The sequence below is a fragment of the Genypterus blacodes genome, unplaced genomic scaffold, assembly GCF_046128005.1.
Source record: "Genypterus blacodes isolate CSIRO-AG114 ecotype Tasmania unplaced genomic scaffold, CSIRO-AGI_Gbla_v1 ptg000030l_1, whole genome shotgun sequence".
Lineage (NCBI taxonomy): Eukaryota > Metazoa > Chordata > Actinopteri > Ophidiiformes > Ophidiidae > Genypterus > Genypterus blacodes.
The window spans coordinates 2,295,288-2,311,596 of record NW_027466843.1 but is presented as its reverse complement, the minus strand read 5'-3'; the positions used below and the strand labels follow the sequence as shown (position 1 = coordinate 2,311,596).

The following is a 16,309-nucleotide window of genomic DNA, read 5'->3' as shown; positions in this document are numbered from 1 at the left end:
CAAGCACGAATATGCATGCCGATCACAGCGGAAAAACATCAACATTGAACAGCACAGCCTGGCAGACAAGAGGAATAGTGAGCTATACCGAATCTGGTCAGGGGTTAAAATCATGTATTAATCTGCTGTAATGGTCTGATCTGATCTCAGAGTCCATTAATAGTGACCCTATGCATCCACACACATGCATGCACACAAACACAAATGCACAGTGCATGGACTAAGCTGAGAAAGAATGGGCTTTTATGTCCTGCCAATAGAGGCAAAAACATCCTCTGTTCACTCATTTTCTGTCCTACCACTCGTCTATGAAGACTTTGTTTTCAGGCTGTTTTGTGTGTCACACTACAGATGCACACACACACACACACATAATGATCTTATTACAGTGTGTATCGGGATGCAGAGAAAAGTGGTGAGATGTGGGCTTGTATTTTGGAGCAGAGACATAAGAAGACGTTATTGCTCATCCCTTTCCCACATTGAAGTGCCAGGGTTTATAGCTCCACTCAGTGTCCGTTCTGTCTCACTGCAGCGCTCCTCCTGGGATGGCTGCTGTAATTATTCATGTCTATAAATGCCCAAAGGCACTGTAACTCACAGCTGTACCTAAGCAGCTGCTTTCCAGGACATGCCAACCTCCCTGAAACATCAGCTTAGGTGACGGGATTACACTTCACCTTTATTACTAATATACTGTGGATTTGAATTTAACAAATGTTCTAATTATATATAGTATTAAACATGTTAAGACTGTTTTATATGTACTGGGAGATCTGGTTGTGCCGTTATGCATTACCTCACCATCTATGATGCCATCAATCACTGAAGCCAGTCAGTCATTCTATCACCAATCTGTGAGCCTTTGGAGCGATGCGTTTGTTTGCCTTCTTGCACATCGTTACACTGCAGATGCTTTAGATTCAATAAGGTCTCAGTATTCTCATTTAAACACGACAAACTAAGGAACAATAACAATGTAAACGCTACAAACATTACAGAAGTAATCATGTGTGATTTCAGCTGATGGTGAATAATACTGGCAGTTTTACTAGATTATAGCAGCACATATTGTTTTCTCAGCAGGCATACTTTGTTAAATGGAAATTTGGACAGATTGTAATTTATGGAGGGAAATGTGCATCTTTTTCACTGTTTAACCTTTTCTTCCTCTAAGATTCTCCTTACACAAGATCATTTTTATACTTAAAGCCCCAGTTGTGTCACTCGGACGCTTTACGCAGTCACATCCAAACAACTAGACCGAACACAGTTAAAATAGAAAAATCACTCTGAAACACTTTTCTGAGGTCAAAACATTTTAATTAAAATAAAAAAGGAAACTCACTCCGTAACAACAGCAGCCCTCCATTTTGCCCCATCTCTGTCAACCACAGATCTTATTACAGTCTCGCACCGACAGGCATTCAATCTCACAATGTCACTGCCACTGAACCTATTTAACATGCAGACTGGTTAGAATTAATTAATAAGACACATCCCTAATAACACAGTCCAGTGTAGCATGAATGCAGACTGTCTGCTGAAGGCTCTGCTTTGACTTCAGGGACCATGCAGGTGTCTGCATATTTTAACCCACTACTTACAAGTCAAACTGTTACTTTACCGTCACCCGGTATGGAAAACTGACGACAGAAGCCCCGACACCCGAGTGATGTTTAGTGCAATAAATGACCACACCCAAATAAATCCACTGTTGTCTTTGTCTCAAGTTGTCTTCATATTGTACTTGCATTGAATGAAACCATAATTGACTGAAAACTTATATGCTATGGACATTGGTAAGCAGCAATGTCGCAAATGTACATATGATTGTACTTAATGAGCCAAAAGACACAAAGCACCAGTATGGCCCTTCAGGTGCGTCTACAAAACCCTCATCACATGTTAATTGGGTATTTTAAGCATTGAGGGACACACAGGAATATGATCCAAAACGAACTGGGGGGGAAAAAAACAATCATTTCTATTTACAGATACATCTAAGGGAGGCAGAGAAATGGCAAATCGTCCTTAACAAGACCCAATCACATCCCTGAGTACAGTGTTTGCTATTCCATTAGATAATCTCATCGCTGTGTGATTAGTCAAGTTCTGGGCTGAGCCACAATAAACACAGCTAAAGTCCTGGAGTTTAATCACTCGTGGTGATGCGCAGAAATGATCCTCAGTAGCAGCTTCAGTTTGAACTCGGGCACAACTCAAGTACCGTATGGGTCTGGAGAACTGCAATAACGTTATGTGTTAGAACAACTGCCGGGCAGGATGGACAAGGACGTTCGCTGTCTTGTGTCCAGGCCCCAGGAGCATGCCGACGGACGCCAGGATTTCTATTAAGATTATAAGAAGTCTTGACAAGTAGGCTTAGTTAGTCCCAGGATATTTAGCTTGCAGTCCCATTCTCTCCCGTCTCCATCTTTTCTTCTCCTTCCTCGGCTTCTTTGTCTTTGTTCTTTTTATGTTTCTTCCTCTTGGGTTTGTGTTTGTGCTCCTTGGGTTCTTCTTTCTCCTGGCCGGTGTGCTTCTTGTGCTTCTTGTGTTTTTTGTGTTTCTTGTGTTTCTTTTTCTTCTTCTTGTCCGATGTGGTGTTGGCTGAGCCGCTGCCGTTGCTATGGGCCGGGCTGTGGGAGCCTTGGCTGAGGGACGGGCTTCCGCTGCCGCTCCTCCCCCTCTCCGTCTCAGAGCCCTCTCCTTCGCTGTAGTCCGGGACAAAGGCCGCCTCGTCCGTCTCGCGGCCCAGATCGGAACACAGGCGCTGCCTCCTGGGCTCTGGAAGGCGATTCTCCTCTCTTCCACTCCCACCTCTGCCCTCCACTGCTCTCTCTTCCTTCCCCGTCGCTCCTCTGCCCTCCTCTCTCGCTCCAGCTCTCCCTTCTTCTCTTACCGCTCTCCCATCCTCTTTAACAGCTTTAGTCTTGGGCGGTGGGTCGGAGTTTGCTTGTGTCCCCCTGCCTGTCCCCCCCCTCCCTTTCTTTTCTTCCTTTGCTAACCCTCTCTTCTCATCCCTCGCCCCATCCCGTGATTGGCTCTGCACAGGTTTAGGCGCTACAGGCTGCACCTCTTTGCCTCTTCCCCTGACCACCGGTGGGGAAGGCTGGCTGACAATGGGCACGGGCTGGAGTTCAGTTTCCAGCCCGTCCTCGTCATCTTCTCTCTCCCACTTGGAGCGAGGAGGTGGCTGGATTATGGGTTCCTTGTTGACGGGGCTGCGGCTGTGGCTACGGCTGTTTGCAGGGCTGAGTGGTGGCTCCTCTGTAGGTTTGGAGCTCACAGGTTTCGGATCTTTCTCAGAGTCCACCTTTGCCTCTTGAGTTGACCTACTGCTAAAAAGGAAAATATTTATCGGTGAACTTAGAACGTCCAATTAAGCAAGCTAACCTCCAACAGTTTCTAAGACAATACAAATATTTAAGGTAGCTCCAACATATCTAGCAGCAGAATTTAAAAACAAATAGTCTTTCAATAACAGAGAACTCACCTAACCGAGCTGGTGGTGTTGCGTGTCAGGGTCTTGCGGCTGATCTTGGGTTTGCTCTTCACACTAGACTCCACCGGATTTTTCACTGCTGGCACGAGCAAAACAAACATATTCCGATTTAGTCGCTCATTATTCAAATCATGATTTTCTCATGCATGAACACTCGGTGAATAATATTACCTTCACTGTGAGCAGCAGCTGGCTTCTCTCCTGAGGTCGCTCTCTCTGCCCTGTCCTTGGATGCACCCCTGGGACAGAAAGGGAGAGAGTTAAACACATTAATGACTGCATTTACAAACGATCCAGGCTGATTATTGGTTTAACAGCAGGAAAACAAACATCACAAACCTGTCAGACTTAGCAGCTTTGTCAGATCCCTCTCCTCTCTCCTTGGAAGCTGCATTTGGTTTTTCAGGTTGGTCGGTCACTTTTTTGGTGGTGGCCGATTTCTCGGCAATGGTCATCTTGTCCAGACAGACAGACCTGCTTATTCCACTTCCACTACCAGAGTTCTTACGCTCTGTTCTCCCCGACCTCTCCCCTTCTGCGTCTCTCTCCGCCGTACCTGCTGCCTTCTGTGCACTGTGCGCAGAGCCCCTATCCCGTTCTCTATCGGAGCTCTGGGTTCGGTCCCGGTTTCTGTCCGACCCTGAAGCTCTGTCCCGGTCTCTGTCTGACCCTGAAGCTCTGTCCCGGTCCCTGTCGGACCCTGAAGCTCTGTCCCGGTCCCTGTCGGACCCTGAAGCTCTGTCCCGGTCTCGGTCCAATCCTGAAGCTCTGTCCCGCTCTCGTTCCAACCCTGAAGCTCTGTCCCGGTCTCTGTCGGATCCTGAAGCTCTGTCCCGATCTCTATCAGATCCTGAAGCTCTGTCCCGATCTCTGTCCGATCCCAGACTTCTGTCCCGCTCTCTCTCCGAGGCTCTCTCCCCCGTGCTCCCCGGCCTCTCTCTGGAGCCGCCTCTCTCTACGGATGCCGACCGCTCTCTTTTTCCAACTCCTTCTGTTGTTCTGCTGTGTCTATCCCCCTCTGATGTGTTGACAGGAGCTGAGCGGTCTGAGGAGCCTGTCACTTTCTCGGGTCCTGGGACGGCTCTGTCTGAGCCTGGTGTCTCAGTGCTGCCCTTCCTCCCTATCTCTCTGTTCAGCTTGATCCTCCTCTGGGCCATTGGCTTCACCTGGATAACAGAAACAGCAAACACACAAGACATGAGGATAAAGAAAACATCTGCTCAAGTTATAACCTCTAAAAACAATTATGTTAAAAGTATGCCTCCCTTATCAATACAACATCTGATTACTACCAAAGCAATGGGCCCACCTGAAGGTCCATCAGAGGCCTAATCGATCCTCTGTCTGCCTCTCCACGGACCATCTCGCGGCTGCCTGGTATGGGAAGAAGACCCGGTCGGTCTGAAGGGACCCCAAGTCTCTGTAGCGGTGGCTGAAGAGGGAGGTGTGGGTGAGGGAGGACATCACCGAGGACCCCTGGACCATCCATTCTCCGCAGTTTACCAGGTGGAGGCCCGAGTAAACAGGCCCTTTCCTCCATCTTTCTCCTACTGTCCACAGGAGAGGGAGGCTGGTGAATGAGTGGGAGTCCATGGGGGTGTGGAAGAAGACCGCCAGTTGAGGGCAGGTCTCTTCTCCCACGCATGTCTGGTCCATGTCTCGGGCCATCGTGGAGATTGGGATGGTGCATAGGCAAGGTCCGTGACGACAGTGGTGGAGTTTTAAGCAGGGCAGGCCTCACTGTAGAGCTTTTACTCTTTTCCCTTTTTATGGTTGTTGAGCTGGGAGTGTCCTCTGGTTTGGTTTTGGTCGACTTTAAAGGTTTGGCAAGAGATGACGAGGATGAGACAGATGAGTCCTTCTTCTTAGTCAGGACGCTATCTGTAACCTTTTTTTTCAGCTTATCACTTTTTACCTTTGCCCCGTCTGTCTTTCCTTTAACTTTCACCTTCTGACCCTTGTCTTTCTTGCCCTTGTCTGACTGAGACTTTGATGATTTGGTGGGAGTCTTACTGGGCACAGCAGTACTTTTAGAGGCTGGAGCCTTAGAGGTTGCACTGGCTGCAGGAGGCTTGGAGGAGACAGAAGGTGTTTTGTTGAGTGAGGGGAGTTCATCCATGGGCTCATCTCTGACAGGCGTGGCATCACCTCTGTCCACTGATTCTTGTGATGGTTCTGACTCATCCCCTGGCTTCCTCTTCTTTACTTTCTTAGTCTTCAGGGCTTTAGTGGTGCTGGACTTTGTCCCTGAAGATGAAGAGGATGGAGGGTGGTGAGGTGGAGCTGGTCTTTCCTCTCTCCCTCTTCTGCCTCTTCCCTGGGGTGAGTAATCTCTTGGTAAAGGCGAGAGCCTTTCTCTCTCCCTGTCCCTGCCGAGGCGCACTCTGGGATGCAGTGATGCATGTTGGTTGTCATAGTCCTTGTAGTACTTGTTATACCAGTCTCTATACTCTCTCTCCCACTGTCGATAGCTCTCTCTATCCCAGCGTTCATGACCAGCAGGGTTTGGACCCTTCATTTCAAAGGGTCCTGGCTCTCGGGGAGGTGGTTTTCGTGCACCAGGGCTACGACTACGGAAGCCACCCGGAGAGCGAGAGTGGGTTCTAGACCTGAAGGGTACCCCTGCATCACCTCCTTCCCAGCCACCTCCTCGAGTGGAGTGAGGAGACCGAGGTGAGCCTGAGCGCCGGTACCCATAAGACCTTGAACGAGAGCGTGACCTTGACCGTGAGCGCCCATAACTGCGTCCATTGCGACGGGAAAAGGGGGAGCGCGGATACGATCTGCCCCGGGAGCGTGATCGGGAACGAGATCGACTGGGGGAATAAGAATAAGACCTGGACCTGGATCTAGATCTGGATCGAGAGTATGGAGAACGGCTGAATGGAGAGCGACTGTACGACCTGGACCTAGAAATTAAACAGTAGAGAACAAGAAACAGATTAAAATTTTTTTTTTTAAATTTAAAGAATGGAGGGTGCAGTTAAGTGTAGAGTGTCCATAAAATATGTTACCTGGAATAAGACCGCCTTCGTCTCTTTGGTGCATTTCTGTACTTCATAAGCTCTTTGTGGAAGTCTTTAGTGAACTCATCCAGTTTGGATGCAACTCTGATGACACAAATATAAAAACAATTAACTCCTTTAGAAGAAATTCAATGTATAAATATGGTTCCAGGTCAGTTAAGCAATCTGTACGTGTTTTCTGGAGAGCCAATAAGAGAAAGACTCACTCATCCGGCCGGTGGTGGCGCTGCCTGTAGAAGTCATCCTTTGAGTGGGGTGGCTGAGAAAGGGGAGGTGGAATATGGCCAAGAGGGGGCTGGTTAATGGGGGGAACCCAGGGAGGGTTAACTCCTGGTGGTCCAGGGCCATAGACAGACTGGGGGGGGTAATTCATTGTAGGAGGAGGAATGAGACCAGGCCCAGATGGGTATGGAGGGGGGTAGGACTGTGGTGGTGGGTACATGGAGGGTCCTGTGTAGACAGGAGATGGCACAGGAGGTGGACCCGTGTGCAAGTGAGGAGGTGGGTGATCTCCTCGAGGTCTATAAACCCTGATAGACACACACAGAAACATTTATGAGATTGAGACAATGATTTAAAAAAAGCTTCGTAGACATGATAGTCTCCGATGGGTCTTACCTGTCCCAGTGTCTTGGTCCCCCTCGTTGAGAGTTGTGGGGCCGTGACTGATGACCTATTGGGGCAATATTAATAATTAGGTTACTGAATGACTTTCTAACTCACTTAATGAGCTAAAAAAAGCTAAAACAAACCCTTTACCTGGTGGATGAGGAGGTCTCAAAGGTGGTGGGTGGCCAATCACAGGTACATGGAATCCCTGTGAGGACACACGTTCAGAAACTTACAACAGAATTTCTTCATTTGCTCTTGTGCAGTTCTACTTTCACCTTCTGTAGGCTTAGGTAACAAACAGTGAGCATGCAGGTTTTAGGCTTGGCCAAATACTGCAACAGGCAAGTTCACCAAGGAGACATCTTTAACCAGAGATCTGTAACTAATTACGTCTCTGTCAGACCACAGAAAATACCTGGGAAAATAAGTCCTGCTTGCCATTAGTGTGACATAGTTGACACCCATTATGCGAGCTGGCTCCCCACTGTTATCCAAACCTGAATTGAATGCGAGTCTGCGACAGCTTAGCCTTGGTATGCAAGGCTGAACACAGATTCCCATAGCAACTACAGCACTACTATTGCGAGCATTTTCAGTTATAATAGACTCATTATAGAAAATACTGGCAGCCACTACCAGTCCACTCAGCCATACATTTTCCATCATGAAGATGCTTTAACGATGACTGTACAGCAAATGGTGTTGCATTAACTTTAATAAGAAGACTCGTGTTGTATCATGTCGAATCACTATCAAACAAAAACATTGCAACAGCCTCTTAACTCAGAAAATGAAACAAGCCAAATGCATGCATTAAATCCACAATTTATAATTCTATAGTTTAAGAATGCAGAAAATATATAAGTAAACTAGCAGGTGCAGATTGTGAATAAATGACAAACGAGAAAGTGATCATGACCCTTAATCTTGTGTTAATGGCTTACATAAATTAAATACATTAATTTAGAAAATTAGATGCTAAAGAACTACACATTTTCTCTCTTTGACCTACAAAGCTCAGCATGCAATGCCTACAATTGATGATTGCTGCTGCTGACCAATGAGATGGGAAGGACTCACCTTTCGTGCATCGGAGGTTCCAGGTGAGTCTGTCGCAGTACGCTCTATATCCGCCTCACTAACATACAAAACACACAAACAAAAGAACATCATTAACCACCAAAAAAACATAAGGAATGGCCCTCCACTTGTCAATGCTGGTAAATCAAAAACCCAGTGCAAGAATATCAGCTTTCTGCAAGTCTATAACATATGTTAACATGAACTTACCCCGGTGGTGGTGGTTCACTCTGACTGGTAGAGTGCATAGGAGAACGGTGCTCAAGGGCAGATGTAGGGGCTACTGAAACCTCTTGCCCATCGACAGCATCAGTAGGAGGAGGGGCCGCAGCGGCGGCAGCAGCCGCTGGAGGAGGAGGAACAGCGGGGGGCCCAGGAGACAGAGACAGGGAGGGGCCTTGTGTTTGAGGAGCAATGGTGGGTGCACTTGTAGGAGGAGGCTGGGTAATATTGGCCATTAGTGGGTCCCGCTGTCTGGAGAGAAGATTTCTAACCATCTGAGGTCGAGGTGGGGGAGGGGCAACTGCTTGCAACTGCTTGCGCACATGTTTGGTATATCCAGTCTCGTTCTTAAAGTTGTTGACAGCCTGCATGGTGAACATTAAGGTAAAATATGGCAAATTACTGTACGTAAGTTATGCTATCCAGCCTCTGGTGAACTGCTGTCAACATATCAAGAGTGACTTACCTGCCGAAGAAACTTGTTGGCAATGAGATTGTCGGGTGATACATCGGACTGCTTGCATGTGAAGCAAATGTGCTCCTCTGAATCTAGCAAGCTGGTCCTGATACCTGAGAGCAAGCATAGTTTATTTGAATTTTCTGTAACTGCTTTCATTGAAGTTGCTCTCCGCATACAGAACAATAATTAAAGGTTCTTCCGACAACTTCGGTTAACCTTATCTTACAGGCATAGCAGAAGTAGCAGTATGATGAATAAACAAAGGCAACAATAAGGCGCAAATATGACTCAGAATGCATGTCTGTCCCCTGAAGCTGAACTCCAATACTGTCAACTACTACCACCTTTGATGAATGGGGCGGTTCTATTATGAGGGTTTTCTCCTCTCCGTATACCGATGCATTTGCTACAATTTTGAGCGGACAAGATCAAGATCTGGTGTTTAACAAAGACATTTCTAAACTTTATTTGATTATGACTTTGCTGTAATCATTTTAAAACCATCAGCAAATCAGTTTGTCCACTTCTCGAAAAATTTACTTCATCAAAATGAAGTCAACCATCTCTTGCCGCGTTGTTGTATTACAGTGATAATATTTAGTAAAATTTGTTTAATGGCATATTTTTCCATCCTTATTGCTAGTCTCTTCTCTTTAACCTATAGATCGCTTGAGCTAAGCACTATTAGAATTGGCCCAGAAATAAAGAAGAGATATTGTGTTTCAACTCACAGTCATCGCAGTAACTGTTTCCGCAGCAGGGTATAACCACAGCATCTGTCATCAAGTCATTGCAGATGGGGCACAGTAGTTCATCTGGGATTGGGTCAGTGTCATCCTCAGAGGAAGACTGCTCATGTGGTACAAATGGAGGACGTTCCTTCTTGCCTTGTGCATATGCCTCCCTGTTAACACAAAGGAAAAGGACATTAAACAGGAGGGCAAGGACACAAGTTGAGGTGGAAGAATGTTACATTTGGCTTTTGAAGACTTCAAGAGGAGAATTAAAACATTTTATAAGTTAGGCTGTGACTATATGTGCAATGCAAGTCTAACGTGTACGTCTTAGATACTTACGCATCTATAGCAGGTATAGCGTATTCTCCAGTGCTGGTTAACATGGCTCCCTTGGTGCCAGGTTCTGCTTTTACCATGAAGCTCTGGGGAATACCCTTACTGATCCTCACTGGTTTGGGGCCCTCCACACTCTTATCCTGGACCTGTGTAGGAACAAAAACAATCATTATTTCAGGTACACTGCAATAGCGTAACGCCATTTACCGTAGGACAGAATACAAATTGCGATATTAAGGGTGTGTAAACAATGATTACCATCTGCATGGGGCATTGCCGAATGTAGTGGCCAGCCTTTCCACAACGATAGCAGGTATAATGAGCAGGTGGCGGTCCGACTGCTTTCTTGGAGTAACTGAAGAGACAAACGCACTGAACATTAGTCATCTTAAGAGTAAGGTGTTGATTTGATTAGGATTGATTTAAGAAATTAATCAAAGTCTGTGTGTGCAGGCATATATGTATACTGACTGTATAGGGTCATATTCATGGTTGGACTGAGAGATCATGGCTTTGATCTTGTCCTCCTCCGACGCATTTGCCTCAGCTAGGTTGGCGGTCTAAACATGTGATAGAGGGAGGAAAGCAGAGAGAATTTTAAAAATGATAAACTCAACAAAAAGTAAACAATCCATTGGACTTGATAACTCTATAGGAGTGTCAGCAGAATGAATACAAAACTGTACCTTAGTAAGTTGAGCCAGTGACATAGAGGGAGATGAATCAGTCTGCAGGAGAATCAGAGTAGGTGTTAAAGGTGTTACCGTGACATCTAGAAGACATAAACTGGAAGAGCCCAGGCAGATCCCCACCACTTCTGTGTTAGGTCCTTGGCAAATTTCCGGAGACAGTTAACTACAGGCCTTGATTGAGTGGAAAATTCAATACACATACTGTAAAGAAGTGGGCACTGTGTTTGAGATGGAGTTAAAAAGGCTTGCGGATGGCTCAAGTCACTCAACTAATAAGCACTCAAGGTCTACTTGTTTTAGTAGTTGTGAATGCCTCATTATGAACAATTTTGAATTATTCACGGAGGAAGAGTTAAGATTTAAGCTGGTAAAGTGTCCAACTAGGCTGGGAGGTAAGCAAGAGAACTACCATTCCTTAAATGGACATGTTTGGTACATCAAACCAGCCATTAACAAAAAAATTTGCCACATTCAATGTCTTCTAATGCACGCAAATAAGCTGCCAGGCAAGATTCAACTATTCTGAATTGTTCACACAATACAAACCTACACGTAAACAAATTCCAGATTTCAATGTTGCAACCTCATCGTGAATATACCAAATCATCATGCAAACATTCAGAAATGTATTTGCATGAGTTTCCCAGAGAACTTCTACACCTTGCGTGCAAATTAGGTTGCATTACTGTTTCACCACGTAAAGCCAAAGGTTGCACGAACTACTTTTCCATTCAGGCTTCCCAATGTCCTGCAGCTTAAAGAGATGGCAGACTACAAAAGCATATACATGACATCAACTCTTCCTCCTCCTGTCTACTCTGCCTGCCAATCAGGTTGCAACAGTAATACACTCCTCAGTAGAGATGATTACATTTCTCTTACTGTGGTTAAGAGAGTGGTTTTACAAATATATATAAAATCCAGCTGTCAACCAATGAGCCAGTTGTTACAAATGGTGCCCATTAGTTACAATAAAAATTACAATTCCAGCTGTAATTTTAGTAGTTTAGGATTGATAAAACATAATCATATCCTGACAACACACAGATGTGTTCAGGAAAGACAGATTATAACGTGTTTGAGTCATTTCCTAATACATTCCCTACGGCCCTACAGAGTGACAGGTGACTAGCGCCTTTTGGATGCAGATCAGGAGTCTACAAACTATGAGAGCAAACTTAAATGTGCAGACATAAAACCTAATTATTTGACATGGATCCGGTGGCTGCTAAGCCCAGTTCTCCTTGACAGTTTAAAAAAAGAAACAAGCAGGGCGGGTTCTGGATGGCGATATACAGGGCTTGGAGGAATATCTGGGTTTACGCTGCAGAGGGAACACACAGGGATTTGATGCAAGTGGTTCTGACACAGAGCCACTGAACAACTTTATTGACAGGTTCTGCAGCTTACAGCTTACAGGACACGCTACACCAGTATACTTCTCACTGCAGCAACCACGGAAGGCCTCCAGAGATTGACAGGATATAGACTTTAGAGATTATCAATCAAAGACCTTTGTGATCATGTCACAACATTGTAAGCCAGTGGCCAAGTGAAGGCATCTCACTTATCAAATCTACTTTCTTGCCGTTAGCGCTTCATTAAAGAACACACAGAATAGCATTTAACTGGGCAGGATGAAGTCTGTGAAACACTAAAATTAAGTGTAATGTGCAGTCCATATTAAAACAGAACATCTTCATGATGAAATTGTACAGAACAATAGAATTGACAATGTCAAATGTTACTGAAAAACAGCCGCAACTATTAAAGTTTGCAGAATAAACTATCAAAATTAATACTTCTACGTGAGTCTATTCCACTCACATGTTTAGTCTTGTAACTTTCTCAAAGTTAATTACAATCAATCTAGGCCACACTACAGATTTGTTTAACTACATAAGCAGTTAAATATTTTCACAGAAAATAAAATGACAGTAAAACAATTTAACCATTGATCCCCTTTACAAATGTAAATACATTTGCCTGGCCTAAAACAGGCTACAATACCATTTCATTATGAAACACAGTTATAACAGTTTAAATGATTTGTCAATCACAACAAAGCAACAATGCAGTAACACACTGCTCAGTTAATTCAGAGCATTCAAAAACAATGATTGATTAGCGGATCAGTTGTTTCTCTCTCTGACCTCATCTCATCCAACCACGATTGAACAAATTTTAAATTGAAAACAGAGAACGGGGTCTTCAAAGAGAAACAACAAACTACTATAAGTCTTGCAACTTCAGGAAGCTCTCCCAAAAAGACATTAAGTAACATGGAGGTTGAGATCTCAACACAAATGTAGCCAACACACAGTGAACAGAAGATACACACAAATTGGTCATTACTGACAGAATGTTCTCGAGAAAGGTGACTAAAGCCAGACAGAGGGGGAGAAAATGTGAGGTGAGAGAAAGAAAAGTGTGTTGATTTGTTTTGTTTACATACGGGTCTAGAAGATCCAACCACAGCTGTGTCAGAACGATCTCTGCAAAAACACAAGGAAAAAGGCTGTTAGCAACATAGCATAACCAACCAAATTGCAACCAACTACAGGATAAAGCTTCGATCTGCCCCTGCGTCCACACTACAGGTTTCTCCAGAGCCTTTGATAAGTTTTCAAGGCTGAAAATTATTCTCGATTAGATTTGCAGTCAGGATATCCAAGTAACATCATTTCATAAGCATACATACACAATGAACGTCCTGCCAGCAGGTTTTACTCCACCGATCGGAGTACGTCGGACAATCACTGACGAGTGTTTGGGGATGTGGACTTCATCATCGGTGTACTCTACAATACACAAAAGATATCACAAGACATTAAGCTCTCTATAACCTCTCAGGGATCCATTACATTGTTTGACATGTTGACAATGACATGTGTACTCAGTTTTAAATAACCATTGACTGGGTGTGGTTTTTACAATGCAAAGATTAGCCGATCAATCATTTCTAAACTGAAGTGAAGATATTTTTTTTATATTAATAGGTAAATGATTGATTTTTTCAAAATGAACTTAGTCATAGGATCACTTGATGCAACTCTAAAATTGGGCCAACATAACACAAAATCTGTGTATAGGACAGTGTTGAAAGTAACTACCACGAACACCATCTGTCTGATTAAACGTCCCCAGAACAAAGAGCCACATGCAAATTGCTGAGTATAATATATATAATTTCGAACATACTGTATATAAAGCGCGCCGATTAAGAGATTTTTTTCCCCCATGACAACGGGGCAACAGTTAGTCAACATAATGGATGCCATACTCATTCATAGTAGTGTCAGCTGATAACTTACCCTCCCGAGTCTGCGCGTTGGTGATCTGCAGGTCGCACTCTGTGGCCTTGAGGCGCTCCCGGGCCATAATCTGCCTTTTAAGCTCGTTGAGAGTGATATGCATTCCATCGAAAGTGACAGTGTTGTAGTCCAGTTTGGAAGAAAACTTATAGTGAACACACGACATGTTTACAGGACTAAGCACTTATTTAAACATATGGGGGGAAAAACACAGGCCTGGTATGATAACAAACAAACAGCGTCAACACTCAACACAGGAGTCTGGATTTAATAATTTTAATGACCAACGATTAAGCACTGCTATTCGCTCAAACACTGGATAAAGAGAGGACTAGAAAAGGGAATGATGTAGCTTGCCGATGTCGTCAGAGTCCTTATTATTGCCAAAGAAAAACATGGATGTCAGAGGCCAGGGCGCCATTAGGTGACGTCTGTTACCTCATCAGTTCTTTATAGTCCGATAAAAAGAGAGGATCTGAGCAAATCCAACCGAGTCCACGCAGTGTTAGGTTACGCAATAATAGGGGTGTAAAATGAGTGGCAGTCCATCGAAAAATGTCCCTGGCGGAAAGCCCGGGGCCGCCGAGATGCAGGCCACGGAGCTAGCGGCGGGCCTCGGCTTTCCTCAGCATGGAGCTCCAGTCCTTCTGGGGAAGTTCTGCTTTTTCAGTAGTCAAAAATCCCCTATTGAGCTCCACCCAAGTTTGCAATGAGTCCACAAATTTCTCCTCTTCCGGCGTTACACCATGTATACCCCACACTAAAGCTGACTAACGACCGTATGAGTGCAAAGGAAGCTAACAAGCTAATACCAATGCTAGCATGTTGTTGCTTTCCGCAAAACACCGCCGGCCTAACAAAAGCTAAAAGCTAATGCTCGCCTCGCGCCACTAAGACGCGATACGTTACCCAGTTTCGCTCTCGAATAACTCAACTAAACTTAACCCACTAGTTGCAGTCAGAGCTCTAAATCAATTCTTCATCCACGATAGGCTTTCACCACGTGAAGTAAAGCTGTGTATCCAGACGTCCTTTCAATATTAATCCATTAAATCCGTCACGATGTCTCTCGCTGTTCATCTGTCCTCGCTGTTTCATCAAAATGGCGCAGGCCGGAACCGGAAGTTTTGAGGGTTATATGAACGACCATAAACACGACAAGAACGTTTCGTTGTATCGTCGTCGTCGTTTTTACGCTACCCTATCTGGTAAATCTTACATAGATATCACATTGCGCAAACACGTTTCTATCAAGGAGGTACACGTGTAGCATATGCCGAAGTATGGTAGAAGATGACGTCTTCGATTGACATACGGCACAAATTGTCTGTATGGAATTGGCCCTGTTCACAGAGTAGTTGGTGTATGCTCTTGGGAGGTTTAACTGCGCATATTTGGGCTTGTCTACTGAATACAAAATTATAATTTCTGACACTTTTAGTTTTATGGAACAGGCCCGTTATCAGGTAGCGTGGCCGAGCGGTCTAAGGCGCTGGATTAAGGCTCCAGTCTCTTCGGAGGCGTGGGTTCAAATCCCACCGCTGCCAAATGGCTTTTCTTACTGACGTGCGCAGTATATTAGACCTCATCTCTCACACAAAGTGTTTTCACCAGCCATTGTGACTGTTCCCGTATTATATCACAATGATATGACAGCAGTATATAAGGTAGCGTGGCCGAGCGGTCTAAGGCGCTGGATTAAGGCTCCAGTCTCTTCGGAGGCGTGGGTTCAAATCCCACCGCTGCCAAATGGCTTTTCTTAATGTCGTGCGCAGTATATTAGACCTCTCTCTCACACACATACTCAAAACCCCTCTACACTGACATTTACAGGACTCTGAACATTCTAAATTGACATAAGTACATGTGCAAAGTGCAACACCTCACTTCCGACATTCTCAAATATACTTATTACCAACAAAATGCTGCTTTTAATTCAACAGGTTTATTTGCTGTAAACATGCACTCAATTGAGACAGAACTTGTTACATGTATGCAGCACACATACACACACACACACCCACACCCACACATAAACATACACAGTATTACACAGGTGCTCAAGTGTATTTAATGGTATTTTGATTCCTGGCTTTGGCCAACAAAAATGAATCTTACCAAGTTATGTCAATCCCTGGTATAGAGTGTTACTTTTTGTATGTTTATCACACACTCACTTTCCTTTTACTATACACACTCATATGAGCTGACATTGTAAATGTAGGCCTACTGAGCAGAAAATATTCAATCCAAAACTTCATTTGTTCAATGTAAAGCTTGTCAACTGTAAATCACAGCTGGAGTTAATCTATAAAACCATTC

At 44.6% G+C, this 16,309-nt stretch overlaps 1 protein-coding gene and 2 non-coding genes across 6 annotated transcripts; 2 read left to right on the top strand and 1 right to left on the bottom strand.

Annotated features, from left to right (window-relative positions):
• Positions 1-1,294: 1,294 nt before the first annotated feature.
• Positions 1,295-15,120, bottom strand: LOC142994921 (E3 ubiquitin-protein ligase RBBP6-like). 4 transcript variants are annotated; one of them, XM_076145810.1, is made up of 20 exons: positions 13,988-15,120; positions 13,375-13,474; positions 13,129-13,168; positions 10,668-10,709; positions 10,453-10,541; positions 10,240-10,336; positions 9,985-10,127; positions 9,640-9,812; positions 8,915-9,018; positions 8,437-8,813; positions 8,227-8,284; positions 7,294-7,351; positions 7,153-7,207; positions 6,741-7,064; positions 6,523-6,618; positions 4,818-6,417; positions 3,848-4,674; positions 3,680-3,747; positions 3,500-3,587; positions 1,295-3,341 (listed from the first exon to the last, which is right to left on the bottom strand). In XM_076145810.1, the coding sequence occupies exons 1-20, from the start codon at positions 14,151-14,153 to the stop codon at positions 2,405-2,407; spliced, it is 5,442 nt and encodes a 1,813-aa protein (XP_076001925.1). In that variant the 5' UTR covers positions 14,154-15,120; the 3' UTR covers positions 1,295-2,404. The 4 variants fall into 4 exon arrangements, with proteins under 4 accessions (XP_076001925.1, XP_076001926.1, XP_076001927.1 ...); XM_076145811.1 differs by having other exon boundaries at positions 1,295-3,338; XM_076145812.1 differs by having other exon boundaries at positions 3,500-3,584.
• Positions 15,121-15,452: 332 nt separating this feature from the next.
• On the top strand, positions 15,453-15,534 carry trnal-aag (transfer RNA leucine (anticodon AAG)). The gene has a single exon. It is a non-coding gene; the product is annotated as a tRNA-Leu (tRNA).
• A 119-nt stretch (positions 15,535-15,653) lies between these two features.
• On the top strand, positions 15,654-15,735 carry trnal-aag (transfer RNA leucine (anticodon AAG)). Its single transcript has one exon. It is a non-coding gene; the product is annotated as a tRNA-Leu (tRNA).
• Positions 15,736-16,309: the final 574 nt, after the last annotated feature.

Coding starts and splice junctions, on each gene's coding strand:
- LOC142994921 (XM_076145810.1), bottom strand. CDS start 14,153: ATGTCGTGTGTTCACTATAAGTTTTCTTCCAAACTGGACTACAACACT. Junction 10,337..10,452: donor CATGAATATGACCCTATACA/GTCAGTATACAT, acceptor TTGTCTCTTCAG/TTACTCCAAGAAAGCAGTCG. Junction 6,418..6,522: donor CGAAGGCGGTCTTATTCCAG/GTAACATATTTT, acceptor TTTAATTTCTAG/GTCCAGGTCGTACAGTCGCT.